At 40.9% G+C, this 14,754-nt stretch overlaps 1 protein-coding gene across 1 annotated transcript; it reads right to left on the reverse strand.

The window, feature by feature from the left end:
* Nucleotides 1-4,278: 4,278 nt before the first annotated feature.
* LOC149849218 (uncharacterized) lies at nt 4,279-14,460 on the reverse strand. Its single transcript, XM_089998990.1, has 4 exons — nt 13,938-14,460; nt 11,109-11,477; nt 5,644-10,274; nt 4,279-5,119 (listed from the first exon to the last, which is right to left on the reverse strand). Exons 1-3 carry the CDS (start codon nt 14,052-14,054, stop codon nt 5,679-5,681), a joined length of 5,082 nt encoding a protein of 1,693 aa, XP_089855116.1. The 5' UTR covers nt 14,055-14,460; the 3' UTR covers nt 4,279-5,119; nt 5,644-5,678.
* Nucleotides 14,461-14,754: the final 294 nt, after the last annotated feature.

Raw genomic sequence — 14,754 nt, forward strand, 5'->3', positions numbered from 1 at the left:
TTAAGGGAGATCTACCTTGACTGGTAGATCCCAAATAATCAGGGCACATTTTTTGGAATTGAAGATTACAGGTGGACCGAATTTTGTTATCTTTCTCAATCTTATCTTTATCTTTTACAGGAATGTATCCTTTTCTAATGCTTGACGTGATCTTCTTGGACTCCACCAAATCATTTGCTGATGTCGATAAGCTTGATCCATAACGTGACTGATTTGGATCTAGACCGTGATCCGCATCTTCAACACCCACCACAACACCGTCTCTATGTTGTGGTCTCCCTTTCTTGTTAGGGGCACAGAGAAGAACGCTGAGTACAACCACAACAGGCTCTACTTGGATGAGATGGATGAGAGAGGGGGTGAAGAGTTGAACGATGCAGACATGGTGCTTCTCTCTGTGGGGCACTGGTTTCTGCACCCTGCTGTGTTCTTTGAGAATAATCAAGTGGTGCGGTGCCACTATTGTCCTGAAATGAGCCACACTGAAATTGGGTTCTTTGGGGTCCTTAAAGGTCTTGAGGACAAGTTTTAGGGCTGTTTTGGAGAGTAAGAGAAATATGAGGGTGGTTGTGACCACTTTCTCACCTTCTCATTTTGATGGGGAGTGGGACAAGGCAGGGCTTGTGACAGGCAGGAGCCCTACAAGGAAGGTGGGAAGGAGTTGGGGTGGATGGATAAGGAGTTCAGGAGGGTTGAGGTTGAAGAGATTGAGGAGTTCAAGAAGATGGGTGCTAGTTCGGGGTTGAGGTATTGGATGTGACCAGGCTTGCCATGATGAGGCCTGATGGCCACCCTGGGCCTAGAATGGCCCTTTTGCTCATGGGGTGAAGGAGAGGGTCCAGAATGATTGTGTGCATTGGGGATTGCCTGGTGCCATATAAGATTGGAATGGTTGGAGATGATGAAGAGATGGAGGCATGATGAAAAGGAGATGATGATGTCTTTGTATAAGTTCCTGTCATTTTTATGACTGAGAAGTGGCTTTTTGGTGAGTTTTTTGTGATTAGGATTTGTGTTGATTTGTTGTGCAAGTTTCTCTTTAGATTTGTCCATGTAATGTGCTATTATTTTGCATTTCAAAGATATGGTTTATGGCATGGTAAAGCCAATCATATTTTTTTCTTTTTTTTTTAATTTATATCCTGCATCAGGCACGAAGAAAGAACTAGCCATGCCGGCTCAGTCTACCATACCTACAGTCATCATGCCATCTATCTAAAAGTTTGAGGCAGACACTCACCCTCGACCAAAATGCAAACAGACGGCCACGATGTCCGCATGAGCAAAAACACTCATTTTCAGCATGATCTGATCTGCTTCCCACCCTCGAGGCCTATGCTGGGCATCGGCTTGCACAGAGGGGAGTCACTATGGAAATCAAACCTTGACTGCCCGTCTAGAGGTCAAAGCTGCACCCCACATTGCAAAATAATGGAAAGAGCTTTTTTACGCATGTACCAAGTTGAGAGCTGAATGATCAAACCAGAACTCATTAAACTAACACAAAAGAACAACCCCAGGTGGTGATACATTGTCAACCTAGGCCACATTTTACTAGGGGTGTCTGGGTTCGGTTTGACCCTCATCCAACCTGTACCGAACATGATAGGATCAGGTTTTGGTGTTTTGGTGTCTGGAGATCTATACCGAACATGAAGTCGGGTACATTTTATGAAATTTCATATCAGATCCAGGTCTGGCCAAAATTCCAATTAAGATCTATAATTTTTCAATGTAAAAAATACAATAAATGATATTTTACTGGGCATACACCTGCCTGGTTTATTATGTTCTTGTAGGACCTGGTATGGTTTTTCCTATGGTAGGTCCAGTCTAACCCAAATTCGGTACCAGCACCTCAAAGTTGGACCCAAGTCCATACCTACCCAAGTCCCGTGAAGGTCCAACCTGTCGACATCCCTACATTTGAAAATGGAGTTTGATATAACTCGTAAGCTCCACATTATGCCAAACAATAACTTTAGGCCGCATTTAATTTGCTCAAGGTTAGATCTAGCGTGAGTATTACACCAGATCTTCGCCTTAAGCAAAAGCAAACAAGGGATCTCGAATACAAGATCTGAGATCCATGAAAACCCCCGCACAAACATCTGAATGCCAAAATCACTGTTAGAACTGGTTTTAGCTGTTGTTCTGTCTAAGGGAATTGCTAATTTTCTGATGATTATTAATATGGATTCTAGTTAAATCAATGTTAAAATGGATTCTTTTAACTTTAAACATGCTTCTCATGCATTCCCTGCTTTAATTAAAGAATCCAATTCCTGTGATTATGGTGGAATGTGAATCCCATACTTCTATAAAGTGGCAACAAACAGAGGAATAGGGAGTTGGAAGGAATTGGATTCCAATTCCTCCCAATTCTATGAATCCAAACAGGCCCTAACAGGAAAGGAAATTTATAAAAGCTAAAACCATAATTTTGTCAATAAATGGATGTGTGGAATTTGAACCACAATATTTTGGTGGGGCCTGCATTGACATTTTCCTAACCCCTTTTCTTCTGTGGAACCCACAACTACAATAAAGTCTAAACAGTATCATATTTTAGCCATAGATTTGCTTAAAGTATATGGTGGATGCGATGCTAACATATTGTCTTCTACATACGAGAAAAGTTTCCAATTGTGGGGGTAGACAAGCTTAGTGTTTTGTCCTCCAAAAGGGAAGTTTTGAAACCCAATCAATTGGCATAACACTTCTATAGAAAGAACATGAGTAGGTAAGGATACTTCACCATTAAATTATCAAGCTTCGAGGTCTAGGTAAATAACTTGATGTTTTGAGTCAGCTGGGAGGGGAGCTAACAGTCTAACCTTCCCAACTTGAATTGTTGGTATCCAGAGTTTGGTTGACTAGGGGTAGAGAGAAAATAAAAAAGATGAAAAGCTGTAACAAGCCTACTCCCTATCCAAGAAGATTGATTACTAAAGATCTTGCTGATGTTAATATGTCACAAGACTGAATTTAGAAAATTAGTTGCTCTCAATAATTTGCCTTTTTTCTTTTGGCAGGACTGCCCCCTTTCTAGTTTACTTTTAGTTGATCTTGTGGAGTTTCTTTTCTATGGCAGCACCAACCCACACGCCCACACCGCTTCTGCACCTGTCCTACTGCCCCGCTCTAACCGGACTAAATTGCTCGGTATGGCAACTTTTTTTCCAGGGTTGCACTAGCTAATTGAAGAAATGTTGTTAAAATCGGCCTCTGAGCCAAATCTTTTTTCAGAAATATTTAATAAAATAGCCCAAATCAAATTAAATAGAACACTGATTTTTAAATTATCATAAAAATAAAAAAATAAAAAAATCAAGAAAAGATCTAAAACAAGGAAAATAAAGATATGAATGAAATGATGACTTCCAAGAAAAATCAAATGGTAAAATATACATTTACTACCGTCTGGATGACACCCAAAACCCAGTTTAAAACTGGGTTTTGGGTGTACCCTGAATTTTGTGCCCAAAACCCACCCACCCACCCCTCCACCCCCCAACTCTCTCTCTCTCTCTCTCTCTCTCTCTCTCTCTCTCTCTCTCTCTCTCTCTCTCTCTCTCTCTCTCTCTCTGTGAAGACCTTACCTAGCACAAAGGAAAAAACGATACCCAAAAAGAAGAATCGAAAGATGTTGATAACAAGAACAAAAGAGATATTGATGCCAAAAAGAAGAATGCAAAACTGATAGCAACCAAGCCGATTATATGGAAACCTAACAAATGATGAGAACAGGTGCATTGTCTTCCACTGCTTTTGTCAGCTAGCTAGACAAAGCACAATGACTCGAAGCCACAATAGGGGCTGCAAACGGACCGGATGCGGACAAGAACATGAAGATTTGAATTTGAATCTAAAAACAAACAGTTGATCTGGATCCAAATCCAGATCTAAAACATATCCAACAAGGTAGGATCGAATCCCAATCCAAAATATGTGTGATAAAACTGGATCCAGTAAAAAGAATTTAAAAAAAAAAACCTTTTACGTGTGAAAAGATTGAATTAGACCAGACCCAAAAGAAATCTGAATAAGAAAATCAAAATCCAATCTTAATGCACATTTGCATCTTGTTTTAAGGATCCAAATTACAAAATAATATGGCAGATTTAGATCAAATATCAAACAATATACAATCCAATCTTAATGCACTTTTGCATCCAAGCTATGAAGGAGGATATGACGACACACTCTCAGATGCATTATGCCGTTTGCATCATTTTTACCAAGTTACAACATTCCAACAATAGGAAAAGCATGGAAGTGAAGGAGATGCTGCTTTCAAGGTTATAGGGCAAATAGTAAAAATACTTACAAGGGCAAACAGCAAAATATTTACAACATAGACCCAAAATGTAGATTCAATCAAATATGACACCCAAATATGACACCGAAAGGACAACGGCAAGATCTATAAGCAGTTGGTAGGAAACACAACATAAATCTCTAGACATAGAACTTGACTCAATTCCTGACCAAGTATTTAAGCAGAATTTCTAAGATCATGAAGTACATCTTAGCATTGCTATGTGCCCAAATACAGGTGACCTTGTATAGGTATTCTACATATCTCATCCAGGATTCACTCAAATTCTTGGTCATGAATTCATATACATTCGCAGCTATAAATTCAAAGCACTATACAAAATGGACAGCCAAGCTCTACAGAAACTCTCTGTAAATTAGAATCAACTTATAACTCTGTTGATGTCATCGAAGTCTTACAGGGCTTCCAACACAAGGCCAGAGTCAAAACGCTTTAATCATAGAATGACCTTGCTTGACATAGCCCACCATCGAATCCATGCAGCAATGATATGTCTGATCCTACCACTGGAAGAACATATGCATAAAAGAAAGAGCATGCATTCAAACAGCATACCTGCATCCCCGTTGTCTGCATGCTTGCAAGCCCATCATTAATGAAGGAAAACCCTGCTGCAGTTACACTTTGTAAATGTACTTGGTTCTCCCTGGCCATTGATGGAGAGGGCGACAATGATTCAGGATGTTGCATGATCAGAGGGAGCAAAGCTCTACTGATGCGAACCATGCTCATCTGTCATCCACATCACCAAAATAGAGAGCACGCAAATCTCCAGGTCTGCGGATCATGCATGACAAATGCCTGTTAATAAGTCATAAATAGCAAATTTACAGAACACAGCAGTCTGAGCAACATTACAAAACCATGAGCACTAGGCATCAACAAGAGAATGTCCCAAAATTTCCTCATTACAGTTTGATAAATTGTTAGAAGAGATAACTACCACTGACCCAATGGATTTCCAGTAATGAAATCCTGAAGTGCAGAAAAAAGGAAAACAGAGAAAAAGAAACAAAAGGGAAAGTTTAAATTAATGGGAGAATTTCTGAACCTCAACTCAAAACATTTACAGGAGTTACATGTGAATTTTCCTCTAGTTCACTTCGAACGCTAATGAAGTATTTCTGAGCTTGTGTGTGAGACTTATCCACCTGTGCAAGAGCAGGCGCAGAGAGAGAGAGAGAGAGATGCCTGGCCCTGAAATTCCTTACCCCCCAAGTTGAGAAAAAGGAACATATATGAACATGTGAAACATGACTTTGCAACAGCTAGGAAATTTCAAAAAAAGATTGATCGCATACCCAGCAATTGATCGTAACCTTTCTCATTATCTCCCCTACTGCCATGATGGTTGCTTATATCCGAATCTCTCTGCATCCCACCCACCTTCAGGATCCTTCCTCTTTACTGCAGCACCACCTGCTGCTTGGTATATCCTCACCTGCTCTTCTGCCAATACCTGAGAATTGGCAACAGACAGCTGCCTCGCTGAAGTAAACCTCTCATCCCTAGCATCTGTATCAACGTTGCCTGGACCAGCATTGAGATCAAGACCCTGTCTTGACCACTTGCAACTGCTCTCTCCACCAGGGACATCTGGGTGGCTAATCAAGTAGGGTCTACCGTAAGGGGCTGAAACTGTGGCACCAGGTCCAACCAGGTGAGAAGGAACAGCAGGAAAACATGGGCCTCCACCTGATGAAGATTCGATGTACGTTGAGCCTGCTGTGAAATATGTTGACGCCAGAGGAAAACCACCTCCAAAGGGGAAACTGCCATATGGAAAAGGAGTTGCAGCAGTGAATGCCATGGCTGGAGAGGAAGACAGCACAGGCGCTCTGTAAATATCTGCACCAAAAGCAGCTGGACCACCAGACGTTGAACCCAAAGTCCGCTGGACACCACCAGCAGTTGCCACAATTGAGTAATGCTGCTCTGCTCTATCTGACACAAATGGAGGAATGGAAACCTGTGCATAGGAACCAGCAGGAGGGAACCATGATGAGAGATTTCCCAATTCATTCATCCTTAAGTTGGCAACTGGTGGAAAGTTAGAACCACTGCTTTTGGGATGCGAGTACCGGCGTCCTGGATCTGTACCACCTTCATCAAGGCCAGGTCCATTATTCAAATCAAAGTCCCTCGGAGTGTGGTCACCATTAGATAGTCCACCAGAGGAAGATGGCCTGGAAGATAAAATAGGAATCCCTAATTTTCGAGTGGATGTTCCTACAGTTTGACCATTCTCTGGACTTTCTTCAGCTCGATTCAAATCAAGGTCTAGTCGTCCAGCACTACGAGCTGATTCAGAACCCAGCATTTTGCTTGCCAAAGGTTTGACATCTGGTTCAGATCCTGACTCTTGGTCAACAGAACATTTGGAGGCTACATCTTCCAACACTCTTTGATCAGGCTCATTCAGATCAATATCCAGTGGTGGACGCCCTTGCTTGCCACTAGAAGTGTCTGACAATGGGACTTCAGAATTGGGGACAGGTGCTTCAAGAACCCTCCGTGGTTCAGCCCGCCTAAAAGCACTTGTGGCAGCTGATCCCTTCCAGCAAATATCTCCTCTGTTGTGCATCATATTGTCTGGTGGAAGAAAAGGCCCTTTTGCAGCAGCAGCAGCTACAGTAATTGAAGCCGAGATACCACTTGATATTGTAGAAACTGAAAATGGAACAGGACTAGGTTGATGTACAGTGGAACTAACAGATGGAGGTCCGACAGATAATGGCTCATCTTGATTACCATCATCTGCAGGAAACCCTTCATTCAAATCGAAATCAAACTTTGAAGCTGAATCAATAGCAGCAACAAACTCCAAACCAGCTGATTCTGCAGCAGATGCAGATTCCAAAGGCACATCTGCTCCTACAGACTTTACTGTGACCTGCTCTGCTTCTTGGACTGGAATCAAGGATGATTTCTCACCAGATGTTGACACATCAATGTGCGGGTCAACAATAACCTCTTTATCTGATATTTCCTCCTTCCGAACATCATTTTCATTAGCTACTGCTGATTCACCAACTCCTGCATCAGTTCCAACTTCGATAGATTCAACCTGAAAACAAGCCTGCTCCACAATATCGCTACCATTCTGCCCCTTGACACCTTTACCTTCCAAACCAGTGAAAATTTTAGAGTTCAATTTATCAGTATCATCTGGACATGCAGTGGGGATAGAACATGGAAGAGCTCCAGTATCTTCTTCACCTTTATCAGTATCCATGCAACTTGCAGTAACAGCAGGTTGCTTTTCTTCATTAGAGACCTCATCAGCAGATCCCTCTACTTTTGAATGTCTTTTGTCTGTGCCATCGGTTTCCACTACGCGACTCGAGAGAGATTCCTCCATAGTTTTCCCTTTAGCTGCATGATTTAAAGTAGCATTAACAAATCCAGACCCATCGCATGCAGTGGGATGGAGAATCTCTGGCATTGTCATGCTACTATTTACAAGCTTTTCACGCAGATTATCTATGTTAACCTTTTCCAATGTCGACGGACTCTTTGGCTTCTTTTTTGCATCCATGAAGCCATCTGCATCCTCTTCACTCTTGGATATTTTTCTTTTATCAGAACCATGTCTATGTTCTCCAACCACTGGGAATTTTGTTGCCCTAGCAGGAGATGTCTTGCCAATTGTCATTCCATTTGACTCAGCAGACAATCCACCAGCAGCCAGTTTCCCCTCAGGCCTTGAACATAAGTCTTCAGGCTCATGCAACTCATCAGAGCCAAGAGATTTCTCATTTTTATCATTGTTAATGTTACTGTCCTCCAAATTATGTGATATGACATGTGTTATTTCAGGACCCTCCCTAACTTTTGAAGCAGCAGCATCATTTCCTTGCTTCTCAGAATCGTCATCTTCACTCTCAATTTTTTGGCCTTGATCTTGTGTGTCGATGTTGTCACGCGAGGACCATGACTTACTGTCCTTTCCATTATTTGAATCTTCCTGTATAGGAGAATTTCTACCAGGAGACACACTAGGAGAAACTGGGTCAGATTTTGATATTTCACCAGCAGCCACACTTGCAAGCAGGTTCATCCCAAGGTCATCACCGGCAGATAAGGAAGTCGGAATTTCAGAGTACCTAACACAGCTTTCAACCAAAGCATTTATGGAGCTAAAAGATGCATCATAAGACTTCGCATATTTTGGTTCAGGCATGAACATACGTTTTTCATTTCCAAAAGATGAATAAGCTTTTGATATGTCCAGTGTCTTAGCAATATCCTCACAGTTCCTGCTCCGTCCCTCATCAAAAGCCGCTGCTGGAGATCTGCCTCCTTCATCTGATACATTCAAACCATCTTTGAAGTCATTACTTTGCCATGACTCGTTGTTCACATCAGGAGCTATATTGCCCCTAGAAGCATCACCTTTACCCTTTAGCTTTCGCTCACCATGGTCATGTTTGTCCGACACCCCAGGTGAAGAAGCTCTGCTGCCTATAACAGCAATATCCTCAAGAGAACATCCACTGAGGCTTTGTGCAGGACTTCGACCAGGATTCGGAAGTCTAACAATTAGCCTCTGACTGTTAACATGATCCCCAACAAGTGTATCAGCTGTTCCCTCACATGTCACTACTGATTGAGACACTTTATGTGATGACATGTTCCTATTTACAGAGCCCAGCTTCCCCGAACCACTCTCCTTTTGGATGACAGAAACATCTGATCCCAAAAATCCATTGATTGATTTCCTATGGCGAGATGAACTGCCAGATGTTTTGGCATTCATTGAACCAGCAGTAGAGCTCCTTGCATCCTCTTTCCAAGCAGATCCTGCAACTTTGGTATGATCACTTGAACAAGACTGACTATTGTTCTGTGATTGACTGGAGCTGCTGCTCTTTTCCTCCTTTATTGCTGTCAGAGGAAGATCAGATGTGCCACTGGTTACGGCCACTTTGCTGTATGAATCCCTAGAACCAGTTGTCGTTGATGCAGGCAGTGATAACTTAATGGATCCTGGAGATGCTGATGCTGATTTTGCAACAGAATCTCCATGGCCAATCTTACTGGATGTTGTTTTAGTTGAAGGAGGCTGTGAAACAGCACTTTTCAGAACATCTGAGGATCCAGTACGTTTACTCCCACCATGAGAGGCTTCAGAAAAACTGGATTTGCCAGGCCAAGAGACTGCCTGACTTGATCCAGATTTTGCATCATTGATCTTCATTTCTGCATCAACCCGTTTCTTCCAAGTATCAACTAAACTTTTTGCCTTCTTGTGGATATCTAAATTCTTGTGATTGCGTAAGTGATTCACAGACTTGCCTATATTACAGGATTGTAAAGCATGAAGATTGACTGGCAGCTTATCAAGGGCACTAAGCAATGCTAGAAGCAGTTCCTCGACACCTTTATCACCTACCTTTGGACTACTGCTGTCACCAACCTTACCTTTATGTGCCTCCTGGAGCCAATCATCTAGCACAGGCAATCCTCTTAATTGCACGAACCTGCCAAGGCAATCAACTCTATCGGTCTCTGCAATAATATTTGCAAGCATTACCCGCCCGGCCAAATCTACCTTTTTCTCATTTCTATCTGGTTGCATAAGTTGCACCAGTTTCTCAACACCTTCCAAATTCACAAGGCCACCTTCCTTGTCAGTTATTTTTGCAACCTCTGACATAATCATATTTTCTGATCTAGCATGACCAGATTCGACATCATCTGTTTTAGATGAGCGCTCACGCTTAATGGGCTCCAAGCCCTGATCACCCCGTTCCCTCTTCTTTCCTTTAACCTGAGAAGGAAAAGAAGTAACACTATTTGGTACACTATCAGAACCAGATTTCAATTGCTGTGATGATGCTGAACTGTTCAACGGTTTGGGAGAGCGACCTTCCCTGTACATTTCTAGCCAGGTTTTGTCTAAAAGCTGATCTACTTCCTCCTGCCACTCCTAAGGTAAAAAGACAGCAAATAAGAATTCGACCGGCAGAAAAAAAGAACAATTAAGAAATAGGAGAAAAAGACACCTATATTTCTACAATGCAGAAGGATGCATGCATAGCAACAACAGCTTCCAGATAAAAACCATTTTCCCTTGATGCAATCCAAAGCCTATAAATAGACCTATTGCACCTCTTTGAAATCTAACACTATAGCCCAGCTACTTGGTGGTACCCTCAGCAAAACCCATATACTTCAGCATGACTGCTAGCTATGCCACAAAAAATACCACTAGCATTCAACTTCTTTGGAGAAAATTTTCAATGCTGCTCATGGTTTGAGGAACACAGCTCAACAAGAACTTGTGCCCTGAAACACTATAGCCAACAGGAAGCAAATCATGCAACCTGTCAGTTGCTGCCCTGAAACTCCGCTCATGACTCACACTGTACTGTCGGCAAGTTTAGCATCAAATCATCCTCAATGCCAGTAGCTTTCCAATTTTTAGAATTTTTAAGTGCTGCTGATTTTTTCAATATACCGCTTGGTTTTCATGAAAACTGATCTCTTGCAGAGTACTAATTTGACCCAATTTGGGTAATCAACTCTCCAAATCAAAGACAGTAATGAGGATTACGAAAAATCAGGATAGCATTTTCATCATGATATTGAACAAACATTCTATAATTCTACGCCACTGGTATATAAGGTCATGTCCAATTAGGTTTCAGGAGACTATATGGAAAAAAAATCACAAAAATCATCATCCCAGAAGAATCCAAAAGAAACAACCAACATAGAGCACCATACTGTCCATGGGATGCACTAAAGCTAGTTGACTTACATTTATGTAATCCTTATCAGTTAGCCACCATAAACGTTTGTTCGCTGTGTCATAAACTTGCCGACATACAAACGAGGATATGCCTGGAGGAAGTTCAACACCTTTACGAAGAAACGCAACTTTACATGGATGGAGTAGGAATGCAGCAGATATTTCATCCCTGTGAAATGAATAGAAGACTTTGTTGGGTGCAACATCAAACAAGATGCCTTTACCAAGCTTCACATCAGCAGGTCGGTAAAGCCAATTCACACCAAGTTTAGGATGATCCTCCTTGTTTGTTGTCAACCAACGAATTATTCCAATAAAGGGTGGAGAACCTTCAGCTTGAAATAGTGCAGAATCACCAACACTGATCTTGCGACCATCCTGCACAATGGAAGGGATTGATATTGTGGAGTAAAAGAAAGATAAATAAATTAAGTGAAATTACAAAATCTTCAAAGAAATTTGAAACAAGTTAAGTTCATAGGGTATTAGATATATGCATGAATGAACATGAGGACCCACATTTATTAAAAAAAACAAAAGTTCACAAGTTAAATGCACAGGCATAAGATATTTGATACATGCATGATGCATGGGGCATATATTTGAAGAAAAAATTTAAAGGTTCAAATCACATTCATACTGCATAGGCCAATGCCAATTTAGGCATCTATTGGAAGACATTAAATGTCATTGTTTTGGAACAACAGGCTGCAGAATGCAATTAATAGTTTAGCAGAACTAATGTTATCAGCAATTTTTTAGGTTACGACTTTTTCAACATCAAAGAAATTGCATTACTTCAAAATGAGATAACAAGATAAACATAAGAGGAAAAGTTGCTGACAAAACCATAAGAAAAAGTAACGCAACTTTTAACAAAATGTTCTCTAAAAGCCTTAAACAAGCACAATTCTTTTGTAGTTAAATGCAAACTTGAAAATCTCAACAAATTATAAAAAAAAAATTGGAAAATTGGTAAATTAGCTCAAATGATGACTATAACTTGATGTTGCTAAATATAAGACAAGCAAAATAAATAGTAAGAAAACACAAATAATGAACAAAAGTTAGCATGAAACAATTCCATAAACCTCTTGAACTTTCCTTTTTCACATAATATACCAATGTTTGCAAAGCAATAAAAATTAGTATCAGACTGGCAGAAACAACATTATCCCCAGTATAACCAAGCTCAAGGTCACAATTTGGATGCAACACACGGCGGTTAGTATGCATGTGAAATTCTAAAATTCTTGATTTCACATTTCCTATGCTGCTGCGAATATGGAACAATAGTTTCTTTCAAATCCATACTCAGTTACTGATAAAAGTTAGAGTTTGAATCTATTTGGCAAAAAAGAAACAAACAAACAATTGTACGCTAAATTTAGAAGCAAGCAATTGAAAATGTCATTCTCCATAACACTGCATTGACAGCAACCATGTCTAAAAACATAATGGAAGTTCCAAACCTACCAGCCTTTTGTGTTTCCAAAGATGAATTTGAGTCCTTGATCAAGTATTCATTTGGTAATTTATTCTCTCTATTTCACTCGATAACTGGAACTAAGGGAATAAAGGTTACACCCATGATATTGGAAAAAGAAAAAAGATTTCAACAAGCCAGTCCATCATACTCAAGTAGCTTATTCTACTGATGACGTCCTTTTGTGCATGTAAAGAAAAAATCCTTGTATTTAAGGAATCTACATACTCCTAAAGATTCTAGAAAATGTTGAGATGATCTAGAAAATTTGGTGAATCCTGACCGATTAGGCAACAATACTTTACCAGTATCCAGACAACAACAGTAAGATAATGCAAGTTTCATCTGCCAACATGATTCCTCATTTAAATCACAATCAGCATACCTATCACACCGAAATGTTTTTTTTTTCAAAAGTAGAATTTTCGCCAGCCATAATGTTTTTTTAAGTTTATGTGTCTCTCTTTCTCCCATGCCCAACATCATGCACATGAAATAACCAAATCTTCAGATGCAAACACCATAAATGACGATTTAGAATGATACCAAACTATCAATAGATCCACCGTGAGTGCCAAGACCGCTGTTTCCGTTGATTTAATATTCAAGCTAAACTAAACAAAATGTATAACTTCTTGATGTAGGCTAGAACAGCTTCTCATGAACCAGGATCAGCATCAGTCAGTTTGGCAGATGTATTACACAAATACCGTAAAAAATTTGAAAACTACATGTGTAATAGTTCTATGTGCACAGGACCTAATAAATTGCCATAAGAACCTTGGAAATTCATGAAAACACCAGCTCCACGAAAAAATAAAAAAGAAAAGAGACAACAATCAGATGAAGATGTTGATTCTGCATGCTCATGCCCCATCTTAGCCAAAAATGAACACAAACTCAGCACGTGAGCAGAACAACCACGGACTGCCTTTGCCAACAGAGAGAAAGCCAGCTCCATGGACGAAATCACCAGGCAACAATCACAACAGAAAAAAGAGAAAAAAAGGATCGCAAAGACGGTTTATCCCACCCATTTGATGCCCCAACATCATCGAAACAAGCAAAACCGCACTGCACAAATAGGGAAATCATGCACTGCCACCACGAATTCAAGGAAACTTGAGCTTCATCGACATAAACACATGAACAACAAGGACCAAAAACCCCAGGAGTCAAACGAAGGAAAAAAAAAGGACAAGGATTACGCCCTAAAATCGCCAAATCTAAGGAACCCTAATCAAATGGCCGGTAAATGCCGCAGTAATCACAAAAGTAGGGGAAAAAAAGAAAACCAACGAAATCTTAATGCCGAAGAAGGGAAACTGATGAATTTTTCTGGTTTTCTATACCTTGCAGAAAAAAGTAGCGTCCGTAGGAGAAGAAATCGTTACAGTCGTCGCCGCACAAGGAGGGTCCGGCCGCATATGCCGCTTCCGTCTTGGATCCTCACCTTCCCGCCCATGCATAGCCTTGCATCTTCCCCCGGGGTTTCCGTCGCGACCTCGCCCCCACGGAGACACATCAATTCCCCCGCTTCCGGTCGTAAACCACCCGCCTTCTCCTCAATCCCGGAGCCCTCCCGTAACTCGAAACCCTAGATCGAACCTGCGGACCAAGAAACCCCTAATTCCCCTCTAATTAACCCCCGAATCGTCCCATCACGGGAGATCGAACCCTAGAATTGCAAGAATTCGCAGGAAACCCGCGAGAATTTCTTCCCTCGAAACAACCGTTGAATTGTTAGGGCAAACGCGTAACGGCCAGATCCCGACCGCTTCAGGCTTCTTTTGCAACCGCTGAGTCGTCGGCGTCTCTTCCGTCCTCCTATCTGAGAGCGATGGACGGAAGAGAGAGAGAGAGAGGAAATGCGCAGTTTTCACGTGTCGCAACACACAAATATATTCTGAAACTATCTTGTTTTTAACTCAAATATCTTGTCAAAATATCGCAATATGTTTTAATATCTCTTGTAATTGTTTACCAAAAGAGGTATAAAAGGTTCAGATTGGTGTTGGATGTATCTCATAGCAGATCCAACTAATCAGGCATTGGCTAACCGGATTTGGATTTGGATTCAAGTATGTGAAAGCTCATACCAAATCAGATTTTTATTCATGTAAATGGATTTAAATATGCATTAAATACGAGTATCTTAAGGATTTAGTA

This window comes from Nuphar pumila, chromosome 1, assembly GCF_984573655.1.
Source record: "Nuphar pumila chromosome 1, dmNupPumi1.hap1.1, whole genome shotgun sequence".
NCBI classification, from domain to species: Eukaryota; Viridiplantae; Streptophyta; class Magnoliopsida; order Nymphaeales; family Nymphaeaceae; genus Nuphar; species Nuphar pumila.

Coding starts and splice junctions, on each gene's coding strand:
- LOC149849218 (XM_089998990.1), bottom strand. CDS start 14,054: ATGCATGGGCGGGAAGGTGAGGATCCAAGACGGAAGCGGCATATGCGG. Junction 11,478..13,937: donor ACGCTACTTTTTTCTGCAAG/GTATAGAAAACC, acceptor TCCATTGTGCAG/GATGGTCGCAAGATCAGTGT. Junction 10,275..11,108: donor CTGATAAGGATTACATAAAT/GTAAGTCAACTA, acceptor TTTTTACCTTAG/GAGTGGCAGGAGGAAGTAGA.